This window comes from Brassica rapa, chromosome A08 (assembly GCF_000309985.2).
Source record: "Brassica rapa cultivar Chiifu-401-42 chromosome A08, CAAS_Brap_v3.01, whole genome shotgun sequence".
Lineage (NCBI taxonomy): Eukaryota > Viridiplantae > Streptophyta > Magnoliopsida > Brassicales > Brassicaceae > Brassica > Brassica rapa.
This window is the reverse complement of record NC_024802.2, coordinates 12,839,415-12,857,943: the sequence shown is the minus strand read 5'-3', so window position 1 is coordinate 12,857,943 and position 18,529 is coordinate 12,839,415. Positions and strand designations below refer to the sequence as shown.

The window sequence follows — 18,529 nt, the reverse complement described above, 5'->3', positions numbered from 1 at the left end:
TTACCAAAAGTGAATAAAATATATATTTGACAATTAATAATTTTAAAAATAAAGTTTTGACAACAGTTTACATATCTTATTATTTATAATGTTATATTATTAAAATAAATTAAATAATCATATTAACTAAGATTTTTTTCATATATGTTATATTTTGAATTTTTTTAAACGACTATAAATAACAAAAAATTGTTAAAAATCTCACATTGAAAATTTTATGATCTATAGTTTAACATTTTGTTATAATAAAATATAAATTATCACAAAACCATATGAATAAAAATTACATTTAATAGATATTCAGGTTAATATATATATATATATATATATATGTGTGTGTGTGTGTGTGTGTGGCTTATGAATGATATAATTATGGTTGAACAGTCAATGTTCATATTTAACAATTATTAGAGCAGCTCCAACAGCAAAAACTCCATTAAGGTTCTTAGAAAATAAATATATTAATTTTTAAATAGAAGATTGGTGAATCATTAAATTTGATCTTCTTTAAAAAAAATAAATCAGCAGAAAATTGACATTTGGATTCTGAGTTTTTGTGGGTTTCCTTAAATCTATTACCTAAAAACTTCTTGCTATTCTTTCTCTTCATTTTTTTTAATTTTTTTTCTTTGATTTTAGTTATAAGATATCCATTCAAGTTCTACCTTTATAGTTATTCTTAGAATATACATTTCATTATGCGTATGTGCACGGATAATCATCTAATATATATTGTAAATGAATGTTATAAATTATATATCTCCAATATTCGTAATGGCAGATTATTTATTAAATTCTATTTTCTGTTTATCTTTTATTTAAAGGGCGTAAAGTTTGAATTAAAATCTTATTTAGTAATAATCCAACTATCATTAGTCAAATTGGATTTAAAATCAATCACGTAATCACTCACTTCTTCCAATTGTAGATTGAAAAGAATATCAGTGGTATTGAAAGCATTAGAAACATTCACAATACATAAAACATAAATAAAATAACAATACCCGATAAACATCATACATTATTAACAATTTATACATTAAATAATATGACGAAAAACAAGAATAATAAATTACAAAACATGTGTTACTCATCCTACTATATAAAAGAAGCTATTTTTAGAGCTTCTAAGGGGTGCCACATCAGATGAAATATTCCTGACCAATTAAAGTGACATGTCATACTTATGTTTGTGTGTGTATTCTTTACGCCGACGTCATGTTTTCTGCCACGTCAAACACCTTCTCTTTCTTCGAGCGTAGTCTTCTTAGTGTCCTATATTCCACCATCGATCTCAGAACCCATGTGTAACGCTATCGTTCCTCATTGAAGCCACTTGACAACGTCTCTCCATTACCTACCTCTCTGTCCAGCTCTCCCACTATGTCGACTTTAATAACCCATTTCTCAACTTCCATCAAAAATCTCTAATTCCTGAGACTATAAATAGGAGAGATGAGAACCTCTAGAAATCTCTCTGCTTCACGAGATTCAATCATATTCCTTCTTTACTACACACAATTTGCAACGGTGGTGTTATCCCATATATTTCTTTACGATTTGAAAATTTGACAGTAGTCCTCAGATGGTGGTGCCACGTTTCATGGGTTTATGGAAAGCACGTAATGTCGCAGAAGAAAAGCTGAGACGAGTCAAAAGGTGGAGTTTTCATGTCCCCTCAATGATATAATTTAATTTTATTATGTTTTTTCTCTAATATTTGTTCCAGTTCCTTAAGAACTTTTCATGTCCCCTCAATGATATAATTTAATTTTATTATGTTTTTTCTCTAATATTTGTTCCAGTTCCTTAAGAACATTATGTTGTGTGGGCTTAAGAAACTAAAATTTTGATCTGCTATTGCCTTTTGAAATGACATACCCTATTGGTCAGCGTTAGATTTGAAAGTCTGGGCACTTCTTTTGTTTTATTTCTATGTTTGTTCGTGTATTGTGTCTTTTTGATTATGTTCTCTTAGATTGTTTCTACAAAACCTTTGTTTCTCTTTTAGCTTCCTGTTGAACATAGTTGAGCAACCATATCTTCTTTTGTTTGCTGTTGAAATCATTATAGACTCATTGCAAGTGTTCTTAAAGTAATGTTTTTATTACCCCTCTCCCAGGTATCTACAGAGCAAGTAACTCCAGAGTGATCAGAGACAGAAGTAGGAGACAAAGAAGAGGTGACATTAACGGATCAGAGAGACTGACGAGAACAATCAACAGACGACAGACTGTAAAACCCGGAAGGGTCCAAAACTCTGCCGTGTCCAAGATGCAAGAGCATGGACACTAAGTTCTGTTATTACAACAACATAAACCAGCCTCGCCATTACTGCAAAGCCTATCAGAGATAGTGGACTGTCCACGGGACTATGAGGACTGTACATGAGGGTGCAGAAAGGTGCATGAAGCCGCTACAACAAAATTTTATCCTCTTATTACCGTCACATGACAATCTCCGAAGCTCTAGAGGCTGCAAGGTTTGTTCAGAAAATACATACCAACACTCGAGTCCTGAGTTTTGGTGTAGAGAATGTATTGCTTTAGCGGCTCATCTGTGACCACTTCTATCAATCACTCACTACAAATAGTTTAAATTAACGAGACGATTCCCGAAACTCATGTGCATGATCATCATATCGTCTATCATTGTCTAATTTGGGTTATTCCTCCTTCACCATTTCCTTCATGCACGTAAAAACAAATATATATATATATTCTCTTACATATAACTAAAAACCAAGAATAAAAATATAAAAATAAAATATAAATTTTAATCCGTTGTGATAAAATCCATTATTTTCATCAAAACTAAGTAACTATGATAAAAAAAAGCAATTAGATCGTAATTATTTTCTCTTTCAGATAAATGCATACTTCAATTTTGTAAAACGTCATAAAGTTTTTCTCTCATGTTATAACTGTTATAAGTTCTACACAATTAGCATATAACCCAAACATATTGGAATATATGTTAGCATCTTCTATAAATTAGTTACTTAAGTAATTTAAATAATTTATTTTATTATTTTTAAGTTAAACATCTACAGTCTTATGAATTAATACAAGAAATAGAAAATTATACACTATTTTGAATATATATTTTCATAATTTTTGTAGAAATTCATTAGAGTTTTGAAAATTTCTAAATTAATAATACATTTTCCTATCAAATTATTAAATAGTTTTATTTGATTTTCAAATATAATAACATAATTATGATTCAAACAAACGTGTATATTTATAAGGAATAATAGTTACTTTTTTTTTACAGTAAACATTCACAAACTCATGTTGACTCTGTAAACCAAAGTGGTAGTTCTGCATCCATATGTACGACGAAAGACGGTTGTTTCCGAGCACTAATGAATAATAGTTACTATGATGAGGTTTTCATGCTGATTACCTAATTTAAAGTAATTTATTAATAATGAGTCTGCTATTTTTCCATAGTTTTTTTTTCAAACTGGTATTTTTACATAGTTTAAATTAGCAATTTAAAAAAAAAAAATAGTGTCACTAGATTCATTAAACTAACGTACAAAAGAGAAAATAATATATGTTACTGTGTTCTATAGAATCGACTACTGTTTAAAAATAATTTATTATATTTACTACTAAAATCAAGATAAAAAATATTTAAATGGTCAAATAATTATATTTTCTTATTTTTAATGGTAAAAATGGTTTGTATAGAAATAATACTAAAACAAATAGTAAAAATTATGGTAAAAATAAAAAAAAGTTATTTTTATTTTTCTTGAGAATAAAATAAATATTTAAGGTTTATTTATATTATTTTGTTTGTTGCTTTCCCGCCCGAAGGGCGGGTTGGATCCTAGTATAGTATAATGACAAATAAATATGTATTAAGATAAAATCATTTTAATTTTACTGAACTAAATATAAAATAAACTTAACCGTGATATTATCTCTAAAATTTGTTAATATTTATTTATTTACTATCCCAAATATTTATATTGATAAATTATAATCTAAAGCATTAAAATTGTTTATTAAAAATGATGAATCGCCTTAAAATTATGGATAACATGATAAATCAGAAAAATTAATTCTGAAAAATAGTATTGATTGATTGATATCAGCCGAAAATGTAATATGCAAAGACAATTGGGATGAAAAGAGGGACAGTTTCTGTGTAGCCCAGTCTGATCAGAGCTGCTCCGTTTAGCAAAATGGACTGCTGCTTCGAGTTTTGATATTTCTATAGAACCATGCACTGGTCAGAAGCCGACGTCGACAATGTTTGGCTCCTAACAAAATTATTTTTGGCCCAATATTAATTGAATTTTGTTTTAAAAAGAAAAGCAAATTTATAAGTGGGAAAATCCAAATCATTTTGGAGAAGACATATCTATTGAATTAGTTTATCTCAAAGCCTGAAAAATGTATACTCGAATATTGATCAATTCATTCAATTTTTTTTTTTGTCGTCAACGATTTAATCAAGACTCGCTTAACTAAATTTGGGACTTTGCGTTTATATGGACAATGTAAGATGACTGATTTCGAACATCTCATGCAAACTTATCCGTCATTGTATTTTAAATCATGGGTACATGCATAATCTCAAACATATTGAAACTTTCCTTCATTTGTTATATTTCTTTTGATTCTAAAACTATTTTCACCAATCAAGAATAATATGTAGTAAAAATCACATGAAATTATCTGAAATTTTCATCATCCAAATGAGAACTTTAAACTTGGGGTGTAAGAGTGAGAGGCCAGATCTTGTATTTCTTGTTTCTATCAAACCATCAAAACATTGTAGTGTACTATACCAATTTTGTCATCCAAACATGTCTTTGTCCTTTCAAGATTCATCCGTAAGATTTAGGTGGTGTGCTTTGGTTTCCTCTTCCCTAGTGATTGAGGTTTATGTTCCATGTTCCACTGTTGCTATATGTGCTTCACTCTATAGTGTCGTTTCTGTTTATGCAAAGTGCAAAATATCTCTAAGATATTTGTCGATACTGTTAAAGATCTTATCAATATCTACTATAATATCGAAGCAAGTAATGATTATCAATATCTAAAACAAGTAGTCCATGTTGACCAAGACCATTATAAACAGGAAATCATTAAAATAAGAACAAACAAAGGTTTATTTGAGAAAGTTGGATTATACATTTATTTATATACACCAACAACTTCATATATTCTATATGGGGTTTAGAAGACCAAAGTTTTTAAAGACGGAGTGTTGGTCAACTTTTAGATAAGCCAATCGTTAGGCTGAGAAGCCAAACACAAAGAGGCAACAAAGAAAATTGTCATTTTTTATAAGACATTCACGCCATTCCATTTTTATTACTGACGACCCAAGACAAAGTTCTTATCTCTCATTTTCTCTCAAACATGGATTTTTTCAAAAATTTGGCAGACTCTTTTGTAAAAGAAGTGGTCGATCCAACGGTATCTTTTGCAGAAGATTCTGCAAGAACTGTCGCAGGAGAAGTGGTCGATCCAACAGTATCTTTTGCAGAAGATTCTGCAAGAACTGTTGTAAGAGAAGTGGTAGATCCAACAGTAGCTTTTGTAGAAGATTCTGCAAAAACTGTTGTAAGAGAAGTGGTAGATCCGACAGTGGCTTTTGTAGAAGATTCTGCAAAAACTGTTGTAAGAGAAGTGGTAGATCCGACAGTGGCTTTTGTAGAAGATTCTGCAAGAACTGTTGTAAGAGAAGTGATAGATCCGGCCGTCGCGTTCATTGAAACCCAGTTCCAGCGGCCACGAGACGTCATTGAGCAAGAAAAAATCCTAGACAATCTCCTTGCATCCAACGGTTCACGTTTCCCTGGCGACGACTACCATTCCCCCGACCGGAAAAACTGGATGTCCCTTCTCTCCTGTGAGAAACTGACTCTTAACAAGATCGTATGGCCAGGAACGCACGACTCAGCCACGAACGGAATCGGTATAGATGTGGTAACTCGTCCCTTGGGTGAGTGCCAAACGCTCTCCATCTACGAGCAGCTAGTTCGTGGAACACGACTCCTCGACGTCCGTGTACAAGAGGATCGCCATATCTGCCACGGGATCTTGGCGTCATACAACGTGGACTTCGCCATCGACGACGTCATCAGATTCTTGTCGGAGACTCACTCGGAGATCATTATCCTAGAGATAAGGACGGAGTACGGACACAAAGACCCTCCAGAGTTTGAAATTTACTTGACTAACAAGCTAGGTCAGTTCTTGATACAACAAGACGATAATTTGTTCAACAAGTCACTATCCGAGATCTTGCCGAAAAGGGTTATTTGCATCTGGAAACCTAGAGAGTCCCCGAGGCCGAGCCGCGGTGGTCTTCTCTGGAACTCTGACTATCTAAAAGATAACTGGATCGATACGGATCTTCCATGGACGAAGTTTCAAAGCAATATGAACCATTTGAAAGACCAACCATCGATATCTTCTAGAAGATTCTTTTACCGGGTTGAGAATACACTTACGCCACAAGCAGATAACGTGGTTATGTGGGTCAGACCCGTGACTGATCGTATCCGAAGGTACGCAAGGCTCTTCGTCTCTAGGTGTATAGCCGAGGGATGTATAGATAAGTTGCAGATTTTTTCGACGGATTTTATCGATGAGGATTTAGTTAATAATTTTACTAAATATTATCAAAATATATTGAAATTTTAAGAAAAATAGAAATAATTTTATTGTGAATATAAGACCAACAATATAACATTTAGTTTGAATTTATGTAATAGATTTTCAATTTATGATTTTAATGGGACTAAAGATTTACATAGGACTTTCTAAAAATTATTATCTTATTATTTTATTGATTTGTGTCATATTTAAATCGATCCAACTTGGAATTGGATAAATTAATTAATTTATAGTGTTTATTAATTTATCGAATATTAATTTATAAAGTTTCTAATGTTCGACGTCTGATGTCATAAATTACACATATTATAACCCTCTGAACATATTTCACGGATATTAATCTTGTAAACCATTTGAAAAGTACCTCATGAGTCATGAATCATGATTCTTGTAAATAATTCGAACAGTACGGCATGTGGGGGACCATATCATAACGTAAATGCATATAGTTTAATTCTGAAGTGTATGCTAATATGATTTGTGATTCGCGTTGCATGCTGATTGTAGAATCGCGCTAGTATACGATTAGATTGTTAATTGTCGAAGACGTAAAAAAACTTTCTGAATAGTTTAGATGAAACCTATTTCTGTACATGCCTTTAACCATTTAAGTTTTGTACAAATTTACAAAATTTTAAAATAGGAAAATAGGATACGTTTATTATGTTGCCAAAAAAAAAAAAGAAAAAAGGATACGTTTATTAAAGAGGGACAAAGTCGTGTCCTTGGCTGTGTTATGCTATACCATAGTTTGCTTGCATCCAAACGTACCAAGAATCATGACTCATCAATAAACTCTTGGCAGTTAGACCCAATGCATTTATGTAATGACCCACCATACGTCGTGCCAACTTGGAAATAACCGAACGTTACACATATGAATGTGGCCTTGGACGTTACAGGACGTTGGACACTACTGGTCTTACTTTTAGTATATCCATAATAATCAAATCTTAGTACGGATTGACTTATAGAATAATTGAAACATTTTTTTCTTAATTTATACGAAAAGTATCAAAACACTCTTAATATGAACGTATAGACTTATATATGTTTGCACTGAAACATGGTCAATTAGTGTTGAGAGACAAAGTTATGTTTGTACTTAGTTTTTTTTTGTTTTGTTTTAAGTTTGTACTTGTTCCTCCAGCTCTTATCGAATATTTTGGTTTTGTCCATGCTTGTATTAAGCGGTTCAAACACCATACTCTATTTATGTTACGTCTAATTTATCATAACCTCAAATACCATACCTTAAAAAATCATATAAAAACTTTACCATACTATATGACTAAACTATATATTACGCATTACGTATTACGTACTCTTATTCCATAATTTCAGTCAGCATTGGACCGTTATATATAACCTCTAGCCAAGCTCAACGTCTAATTTTAGAAGCTTTCCTTCTTCCTTGTAAATCTCGGAGAAATTAACGTTTCACCTATATTTCATTTTCTCTCTTCCTCTCTTTCTCTCTCCGCCGTCGTCTCCGGCCATAAACGCCACCAACATTAACGTCATATTACTTATCTTGATTGGTTCTCATGGCTGATATCGTGAAACAGATTTTAGTGAGACCTATTCAATTAGCGGATCAGATAACCAAAGCCGCCGACGAGGCTTACTCCTTCCGACAAGAATGTCTAGAGGTCAAAGCCAAGACCGAAAAGCTCGCCGGTCTCCTCCGTCAAGCGGCGCGTGCAAGCAACGACCTCTACGAACGTCCCACGCGCCGCATCATCGACGACACGGAGCAAGTCCTCTTCAAAGCCATAGCCCTCGTCGAGAAATGCCGCGCCACGGGGCTGATGAAACGCCTCTTCACCATCATCCCCGCCGCCGCGTTTAGGAAGATCACGATGCAGTTAGAGAATTCGCTCGGAGACGTCTCTTGGCTCCTCCGCGTCTCCGCCTCGGGGGACGACCGTGACGACGAGTACTTAGGTGGTCTCCCTCCTATCGCTGCAAACGAACCTATCCTCTGTTTGATATGGGAGCAAGTCGCTATCCTCTTCACAGGCTCCCTCGACGACCGTTCCGACGCGGCGGCTTCCCTCGTGTCGCTCGCACGTGACAATGATCGATACGGGAGGTTGATTATTGAAGAAGGTGGGGTGCCTCCGTTGTTGAAACTTGCTAAAGAAGGGAAACTTGAAGGGCAAGAAAACGCGGCTCGGGCCATTGGTTTATTAGGGCGAGACCCTGAGAGCGTCGAGCAGATCGTTAACTCAGGTGTGTGTCAAGTCTTTGCGAAGATTCTCAAAGAAGGTCATATGAAGGTTCAGACCGTTGTTGCATGGGCTGTGTCGGAACTAGCATCTAATCATCCCAAATGTCAAGACCATTTCGCTCAGAACAACATCATACGCTTCCTCGTGAGCCATCTCGCTTTCGAGACGGTTCAAGAGCATAGCAAATACGCTATCGTGAGTAACAAGCAAAGTCTGTCTTCTATCCACACGGTTGTGATGGCTAGCAACACGAACCCGAGTGATAAGAGCCACGACCAGGACGAGACAAACAGCAATATTTCACATCCTATGAGTAACCAAACACCGAGCCAGATGCACAGTTTGGTTGCAAACACGTTTGCAATAAAGGGTTCGGGTTCTGGTTCGGGTTCGGGTTCGGGTTCGGGTACTAATAAGAATCAGACGAAACAAAGTAATCAACAACACCAGCATCATACAAAAGGTGGTCCAACTCCAAGAGGGAACAATCCAACACATGTTTCTTTGATGGGGACAAGCATTAAAGGAAGAGAGTATGAGGATCCAGAAACTAAAGCTCAGATGAAAGCAATGGCTGCAAGAGCATTGTGGCAACTCTCAAGAGGGAATCTCCAAATATGTAGAAGCATAACAGAATCAAGAGCATTGCTCTGTTTCGCGGTTTTGTTAGAGAAAGGAGACGACGAAGTCAAGTCATATTCTGCATTAGCAATGATGGAGATCACTGACGTTGCTGAGCAATACTCTGAGCTAAGACGGTCTGCCTTCAAACCAACCTCTCCTGCTGCTAAAGCTGTGGTTGAACAGCTACTAAAAGTGATCGAAAACGAAGTACCGGACCTTCTAATCCCGTGTGTCAAATCGATAGGTAGTCTCTCAAGAACTTTCCGTGCAACGGAGACAAGAATCATTGCACCACTTGTGAAGCTTCTTGATGAAAGAGGAGCTGAGGTTTCAATGGAAGCAGCCGTGGCGCTTATCAAGTTCGCATGTACTGAGAATTTCTTGCGCGATAACCACTCTAAGGCCATCATAGCAGCAGGAGGTGCAAAGCATTTGATTCAGCTGGTGTATTTTGGAGAACAGATGGTTCAAGCCCCGGCGTTGGTACTACTATGTTACATTGCATTGAATGTACCGGACAGTGAGACTCTAGCGCAAGAAGAGGTCCTTGTTGTGCTTGAATGGTCGACAAAGCAATCTCATTTGGTTGAAGCACCGACCATTGATGAGATTTTGCCAGAGGCAAAGAGTAGATTGGAGCTTTATCAATCTAGAGGGTCAAGAGGATTTCATTGATGAGCTTCACTCTCTAGTATGAACACTCTCTTTTTTTGTTTTCTTCTTTGATGTGTTCTATTTGTCTTCTCCATTGTTTGATGATACTCTTTGTATATACATTGGTGATGCTCATAGACATTGTTTTAAGTGTATAGAATGTGTTGTAAGTCAAAACTATATATTTATTTTAGGTTATTATATATAGGATAGTCTCATGTGTCATGTGGATTTCAATTTTGTCAGGCTAATTTCATAGTATTTTGTTTGTAAATACATGGATTATGACCTTTCTGCCATTGTTGAAGAGTGTCTAGCCTTTTTGGTTGCACATGTTCTGACCTCTGTATAGGCATTTCAAAGCTTGTCTACAAGTCAGACTGTCAAGAACTCATTCACCTTTTTCAGAGAATAGGTCAAATGATGTTCACCGGATCTATTCGCTATTCGATCATTTATCTTGGTTGTTGATGATTTGTATCTTCATCTTGTATTTCATTTGGCATGTTATATGGTTCTTGTGGTGGCTGGTTATGCCTTTTTATCTTGTAGTATTTCCTCCTCTAATGGAGTTTGAAACTACAAATGAATGGAAGTATGGTTTGTCCAAAAAAAATACATGGTTTATGTTTTCCAATTTTTATTGTTCCATTTTCTAAGTACATTAATTGGATAGTTTACAAACAAGACGTGTGATTAACAGAGAAAGTGCATAAAAAAAGTAAACAACAATTGTGAAAACATTGCTATAAGTCTCTTTAGACTGACTTATATTGTAATCATGTTTTTGGTTTAGGCGTTTAGGTTCGTTTCATTGACCAAAAACTAAGGACCTGAACTTGTGATTATACATAAAACATACTGTTAAGTGTTAAACTTTAATTTTTGGACAACTTTAAAAAAAAACAGATACAAACAGAAAGTAATCGTGAAAATATAAAACTGATTTCCTATTATCTGAAATTTTGAACCATACAACTGGTTTTTACACAAACACTTCGAAAGTGAAAGTGTACAAACATCCCATCCAATGGTAACGAATATAGACTATATAGTCTACATATTACTAATAGAACTAGTGTGCCCAAAAATGATTTTACCCAAAAGCTATCTAGTTTAAACACAATTTTTCATCTGACACTACCACTAGATCTCTTAACCTTCTTGCTAGCATGAATCTTGGTATAGATCTCCTTAGTTCTGAACGCAAGCCAGAAGTCAAGACCAACTCCAATGATGGATGTAAATGCCATTACAATGAAGACTAAACGGTAACAATGTGCTCCCACGCACGTGTTGCCTCCATCAGGAGTCGGTGTAGCTTCAGCATCGTAGAGCAAACCCGCAAGAAGACCGGAGAAAAGAAATGAGCCAAGAGGAAAATTAAGTATGAGGATGTTGTACAAGAGTCCGTAGTACTTGAGGCCAAAGAGTTCTGAGGCGATTGGTACTGTTATGGCTAACCGGACTCCGTAGCAAGCCCCAACCACAACTGAACCGAAGTAGAGTGAACCGGGTATAGCTAAAGCCATCAGTAGATATCCTACGGCCATGACAACTTGAGATGCTGCGTTCCATAATGGTCTTGGTGTTCCATTTTTTCTATAAAATTATCAAACTTACAAGATTAGTCAATGTAATAAAAGTTCTCTTAATAGCCTTTTGTCCTAAAAGAAAAAGTTATCTTAATAGCAAGACTATTCAAAATTTCCATGATTTCATGTCAAATAAAATTATAAGAGATCATTTAACGGTCCCCGGGTACAAGATATTGGACCCATTGTTAGACAAGGAAACTTTTACATAAAGAATTAAATAACTACGTAAATGGAATTTCCTTTCATGTCTTATTTTAAAAAACCATCATAAATAAAAGATCATGTAAATGGAAAAATATTTAATTCAAAGTAACTGGAAAAGAAATCAAATATACTTCTCTTAAAATGATCATGAGAAGCTTCCAAGTCACGTTAAACAATTAGTTTCTTTCCAATTATCAAATTAGTTTCCATATTTAGACGAATCTTTAGGGTTTAGTGAAGTGACTTACTTGATAAAGTGCTCGGAGATGGTACCGGAGAGAATCCGACCAAAGAAACCCCAAATGCTCATCATGGAGACAAAGATGGAGACGTCTGTATAACCAAGCGCAAGCCCTATCTGACCCATGTTGTTCATTACAGCTAAACCAGTTCCTACTCCACACAAAAACGACACAAACAACACCCAAAAGTCAACGGTCAACGCCGCTTCTAATATGGTGTGGTCTTCTCCAAGCACCGGTCTCCTCTTCTCTATACCTCCTTGATTATTTTCCTCCTCCTTTAGAAGCGTAGGATACGGTGGTAACTCATTATCCGCCGCAGCGGCGGCACCAACCACCGTCTCCTCCGTGATCTCGGATCTCAGCAAAGGTTCATCGGCTCGTCCTTCTACGTCTTCTTCGTTCAGATTTAAACTCCGAACGTAGGCGTGGAAAGGGACGGCGATAGGTGAAGCTAAGAGGATGAGAAGCACGGAGGCGAACGCGACGGAGACAGCTCCGGTTTTGATTCCGATAACGTCATACGACTGAAGGTACACGGCAACGACAATCGCCACAATATTAAACACGGCGAAGTAGCGAGACTCTTCGTTTTCCTCTGCGGTGGAAGTAGCGGGAGGGACTTCACGGAGGAAGAAAACCGCCGTGAGACAGACGGCGAATGGCACGACGGAGAGGAGAACAAGAAAGGAAGCCGGATCGGAGGAGAACAGAGCAGTGCACACCACCGTGAATATCGCAGTGCTCAAGCCGACGTAGCCTTTGAGAATCCCTGAAACAGGACCACGGTTTCTCCGGAAGTTCCTTATGCACGTTACAAGAACCGCTGTGTTCATCCACGTCGTGCTGTTTCCTCCCATACAGAGAAACACACACATCTACAACAAGAACACAACACAGTTTCGAAATGACGTCAAGTCCAAGAAATCTAACATTTCAAAGTGTCTAAAGAAAAAGAAAAATTAAACTCCTAAATTTTATATTTACTTCAAATTTTAATTTTCTACAAAATTTATTTGTGACGAATTTTTTTATTTTTTTTAAAATTGAAATATGTTTGGATTTATCAATCTAGAGTTAAATATTTTTATAAATTATAAAACGGGACGCCCTGTTTCCAGTTATGAAACGATGAATCTACAGAACCTGCCAATAAGGGAGAGGTTGGATGGTGCGGCTCACGACGAGCCATTGTACACCGTAACCGAGAAGGCCTTCGAAACAGCCGATGAGGAGGATGACTGGAGTGGAAAGACGATCTGAAGCAAGTCCAGCGAGGATTCCGAAGGCTTTTCCGACGTCCTTAGCGACGGAGAGGCTGTTGAGCTCGACCTGAGTGAGGTTCATTAGGGATTTGAGAGCGTCAGAGTAATTGGAGAAGGTGTAGTTGTTGCCGGAGATGGATTGGACCCAAACAGCCGTAACGAAGCCAAGCCATTTCAGAGCCGATGAAGAAGAAGATCTCCCCAAACCCATTGGAGACTTGAGAAGCAGAAGATGAAAAGGTTTTTTTAGTATTCGGGTTTGTTGAGCTCTTTGCGTACTGCTTTATAGGTCAAAGGTTAGAACATCAGTAGTTTCATCACCACAAAGTCTATTAATATTTAAGATTTTAAAGGTGGAAACAAAATTAGTACATATATTAACGAAATTAAGGTACAATTTTCTTAAATTTATTAATACATATGTTTAAATAATGAAAAATTTCCTAAGATTGTCTTTTTAATTTATTTTCACAAAAAATTCAAAATAAATAACCAAAATAAATTTTATTAAATGGTAAATATACCATTGTTCACCTAGGTTTAGAGCTAAAGGATGAAGGTTTAAAGATGGAGTTAAAAAAAAATTCTTAAAATTTTTTTTTAAAATAGTTTCAAAAGGCATTTTAGAATTTTAAAAATAAAATTTGAAAAAAATCAAAAAATATAAAGTTTGAATTTGAAAACATATAATTCGAAATTATAAAAAAAATATTATTTATATATCTATAAAACAGAAGGTGAAAAGTTTTTTTCTTTTTGTAATAAAACATCTTTTGGTCATTTTTCTATTTAAGAATTTTTTGTGACAAAACTTTAAGAAAAACTATTTAAGAGAATTGCTCTTAAATAATTTAATTGTGTATTGTTTTTTTGGGGGTCAAGTTGTGTATTTTTTTTATGTTCATTTTTCTAGTGCTTTATATTTATTTTTTTGTAGATAGTGAGTAATTTGCTATAAATCGAACAATTCAATATTGGTTATTTTAAGAAAGATACACATGTACGATGTGAAGGTGTGTGGAAGCCGTGATAATTACGGTGTAATCCTTTTTGTTTCTTTTCATTCATTTTCTTATATAAATGTCGACAGAAAAAATATAAGAAATTTCTTCTAATGCAAATTGCTTTTTATACTGAACTGGTGATAACAAAAATATGGTTAAGTAGGATGATTAGTAGTTTCTTTTCTTTTTTTTTGGTGTAAAGCCAGTTGTTTCTTGCAGCTGTAAGTTAACTTATTTGAATTTCGTAAGCGACCACATGGTTTTATTTGATGAAAGATTTCTGTATGTCTTAACTAATGAAAAAGCTCCGTAAAGCTTATCAGACAAACCATTTGACAAACATTTTTTTTTAAATGCTGTTTTAGTCAAGCTATATGTTTTGTTTCCATTATATGGTAATGATGGGAGATGGTCAGAGAGTCATATACTAATATTAACTTGATTATTTGTCTCTCGTAGTATTAAGAGTCTATATGTAAACGTTCTGTTTGGTAGCATTAGGGAATCATGGGATAATAAGAAAAGAATATACAGAATGAAATATAAGAGATATCTGTAACTTGTAAGCACTTTTTCTTTGGCAAAAGGAAGTTTGTAATAATTATATTGAACACAATCCGACACCAGTCTAATGACTCAATACTCAAGTATGATCAATTCAGACACGTTTCATCGTCATAGAAGAAATAACATTTAATCACGCCTGACTTGCCAATTTGTTGATGCTCCACATTACTTTATACCGTATGTACGAAAAATGGATTATTCACAAATTGATTCTATCGTATAGTTAGAAGTGTCTATGTTACTTGATTTCTGTTTGGCCTTTTTTGTGTGTGCAAACTATCTAGATGTAATAGACATTTTTATGTAATAAACCTAACTTTGAAACATAGACTAATTCGTATAATAAACCTAAATGAGATAACGGAGAAGGAGGAGGCACTCATGGAGTCATGATGATATCCGAGAGGATTTTATGGATCTCTTGAAACAGAAGAGCCTGAGTTAATGACAGCTTGACTGGACAAAAAAAATTTGGCGAGTTGTTTTAGTAGTTAAACTCCTAAATTACGTAACATGGATTGTAGAAGCTTTGCTGAATGGAATATACGTTTATGGCTTTGAGATCAGCTTGAAGCTTTGCTGAGTGGAATATACGTTTATGGCTTTGAGATCAGCTTGAAGCTTTGCTGAATGGAATATACGTTTTGTAGCAAAAGAGCACCATGACATCGGCGTGTATCACAAACTTCAGAGTTGGTAGATAAAAGATGCCCAACAAATATCTCATGTATGTTTGAAAGTTTTATTGCCACTTGCCATTTGTAATTTATGATAATAGTACTGAATTGATGGGGACAATTCGGGATTTCGGACAATAAGTGAGATATGAGCATGTCTCTATCAATGTATGGTGGGAGCGAGGTTATCACAATCGCCACAATTAGTATAATTTTGTCAAATAAGTGATCTGATTTTTGGGCAAGGTTATCACAATTTGCTTATCACCAAAAGATATTTTGAGATGAAAAATACGAAAACGTTAAATGTTGTAGAGATTCGTAAACGATGAGTCCGTAGGGATAATGATCCTTATATGATATTAAATGGATCCAACGGTTGAGAACGAATGACAAAAAGATATAACATGAGAGCAGGTAGCCAGGTACTAGCAAATAAAATAATAGCTTATCTTTAATAAAAGTTTGGGTTAATATGCTTATAAATAAGTATTAAATTCACTCTTTCATTATTTTCTTAACTAGTTTGTGGGATGGAGCCGATCGATTACTAAATTTGTTGCTAGCTATCTAAGATATTGTGGCTCAGTATCTTTTTGTCATGTATTTTTCGGATTTTCTCTAACGCTTTTACGAGGGTTAGTACGTACTAATATCACAATGCAAAACCTGCAATGGTGACAAAAGAATCCATATGTTTCACGCAATATTTTCATACACAAAATTCATTCATAGTCAGTGGCGGACCCAGGAATATTTTTTACCTGGGTCATGACTCAAATTCATTCATACATTAAGCCCAAATAAAGTAAATAATGATTTTATATCAAAAGAAAAAAAAGACTATAATGTGTACAACCTGAAGTTTGATTTCGTGAATGGGGGTTTATTGGGTTCAATCTGTAACCAACTGAGCCAGTATCCAATACTAAAGTAGGCTTACAAATTAAAAATGTATTTTTAACCTGTGTCAATTGCAACTCCATTCTTCTATGTAGGTCCGCCTCTGTTTATAGTTAGACATAAAATATTATAAAACAGCACGACTAAGTAAACGTTCATTCTAGATAAAAGATTAATGGTTCTGTGGGTTTTCAATTTAATACCTCAACTGCTCAACATGTGGTTTCAGTGAGTTATCGAATAACAGATAACATAACTAATGATCACACAAGGTTGTGACTCAACAAGTCGCTTTGGCCGAGTGGTTAAGGCGTGTGCCTGCTAAGTACATAATCTTAAAAAAAAAAAAAAAAAAGGTTGTGACTCGGAAACAATGCAGCGCAACCCAGAATAAAATATATTTCGCTAGACCCACAGTAGTTAGATTAAATATCTTTTTGTTATCAAGTAAATTGTTTTTTTTTTCAACTGAAAAGTTTACTCTAAATAAAGGAGGCGGAAACATTATTAACTCTATAGATATTTTTGGCTCCCACCGTTTTTACTCCAATTTTTTTACCAGTGAGAGCCAAAATATCGCACGCACCTACCAACTACAGTGGGTGTGGCGTGTCCAACTGTCCATTCATTTACATTTGAACCATTCATCAAGTATGTTTTATTTATTTTCCCATAAAACAAAAAGTTTCCTCAAGTTTTGGCTAAAAAACAACAACATTTTTTTTTTCACAGTGAACATATTCATTAGCAAAATATTTTAATACATTGGTGGGATACGAACAGTGGCGGGCCCAGACTGTGTTTTAAGGAGGATTATAATCTTTGGGCCAAAGCCCAGTTTAAAAATAAATGAAAAAAAAAGTATTTGAGAGATTTGAACGGATGAAAAGGTGTGTCAAAGATGGACTAAACAACCATTTGAACTACAGAACTCTCATGCACTAATAGAAAAAACACTAAATTATAAATTTAACCTGTAGCATATGACACCCCATTTCTCAACGTAGGTCCACCACTGGATACAAATGATGAAACACAATGCCCGCAGATAATCAATCTTTCGAGACAGAGCCAGCAACCCGAAAGACAAGAGACACACACAACAAACAACTAGAAATGAATAGCTTATCTCAAACATAATCCAGACAACCTTCGTGCTGGAGCACAACCATGGTCCATGAGAGTCATCACGCAATTTACTAGCTAAAGGAAGTACAAGAAAAAACAACAACAAATAAACAGAGATATTTGTCTCTTTCTCGAACAAGCTGAGTAGGGACCAATAAAATATAAAAGCTGAGTAGTAACCAAAATATAAGAATTATGTATTCTTTCCTTAAATAAAAGTTACGGAATTACTTAATATTAATTACTATGAATTATAAAGATTGATAACAATTTTTGAATCCTTCTTCATTTTGCTTAATTTTATATTATTAAAAAAGTTAAACAATCATATTAACCATATAATTAAAAAATATATATTTTTTCTTATATGTTATATTTTTAATTTTTTTTAAATGACTTTAAATTACAAAAATGAGGAAACCTTATATGTTATATTTTAAATTTATTAAAACGATTTCAAATTACAAAAATGAGGAAACATTATATGTTATATTTTGAATTTTTTAAAACGAATTTAAATTACAAAAATGTAAGTTTTCCTTAAGCATACGACTAAAAACATTAAATGACATGTATTAATTTGATGGTTAATCTAAAACCTTTCAATACCATATGGAAGATAAAAGTCAAAATAATTTAACTGTGGAAACAATACTATTTACATTTTTCAAAAATATTTTGGTAAAAAAATAAAGTTTTTGTGTTATAATTTGTTTAGTTTCCAATCCGTTCCATCTATGACATTAATTATATGTTAATTCTCTAATAACCGGTTCAACCTC

General features: G+C 34.5%; 3 protein-coding genes across 4 annotated transcripts; 2 read left to right on the top strand and 1 right to left on the bottom strand.

Annotated features, from left to right (window-relative positions):
* The first annotated feature begins 743 nt into the window (after nt 1-743).
* Nucleotides 744-6,735, top strand: LOC103834522. Its single transcript, XM_033278172.1, has one exon. It carries the CDS (start codon nt 5,385-5,387, stop codon nt 6,672-6,674), a length of 1,290 nt encoding a protein of 429 aa, XP_033134063.1. The 5' UTR covers nt 744-5,384; the 3' UTR covers nt 6,675-6,735.
* Nucleotides 6,736-8,148: 1,413 nt separating this feature from the next.
* Nucleotides 8,149-11,191, top strand: LOC103834380. The gene has a single exon (XM_009110445.3). The coding sequence runs from the start codon at nt 8,195-8,197 to the stop codon at nt 10,178-10,180; it is 1,986 nt and encodes a 661-aa protein (XP_009108693.1). The 5' UTR covers nt 8,149-8,194; the 3' UTR covers nt 10,181-11,191.
* LOC103834379 (protein NUCLEAR FUSION DEFECTIVE 4) lies at nt 11,083-18,419 on the bottom strand. Of its 2 annotated transcripts, none has more exons than XM_009110444.3 (3): nt 13,350-14,172; nt 12,210-13,081; nt 11,083-11,761 (listed from the first exon to the last, which is right to left on the bottom strand). In XM_009110444.3, exons 1-3 carry the CDS (start codon nt 13,677-13,679, stop codon nt 11,290-11,292), a joined length of 1,674 nt encoding a protein of 557 aa, XP_009108692.1. In that variant the 5' UTR covers nt 13,680-14,172; the 3' UTR covers nt 11,083-11,289. The 2 variants fall into 2 exon arrangements, with proteins under 2 accessions (XP_009108692.1, XP_033134062.1); XM_033278171.1 differs by having other exon boundaries at nt 11,541-11,761; nt 12,206-13,081; nt 13,350-18,419.
* Between the last annotated feature and the right edge of the window lie 110 nt (nt 18,420-18,529).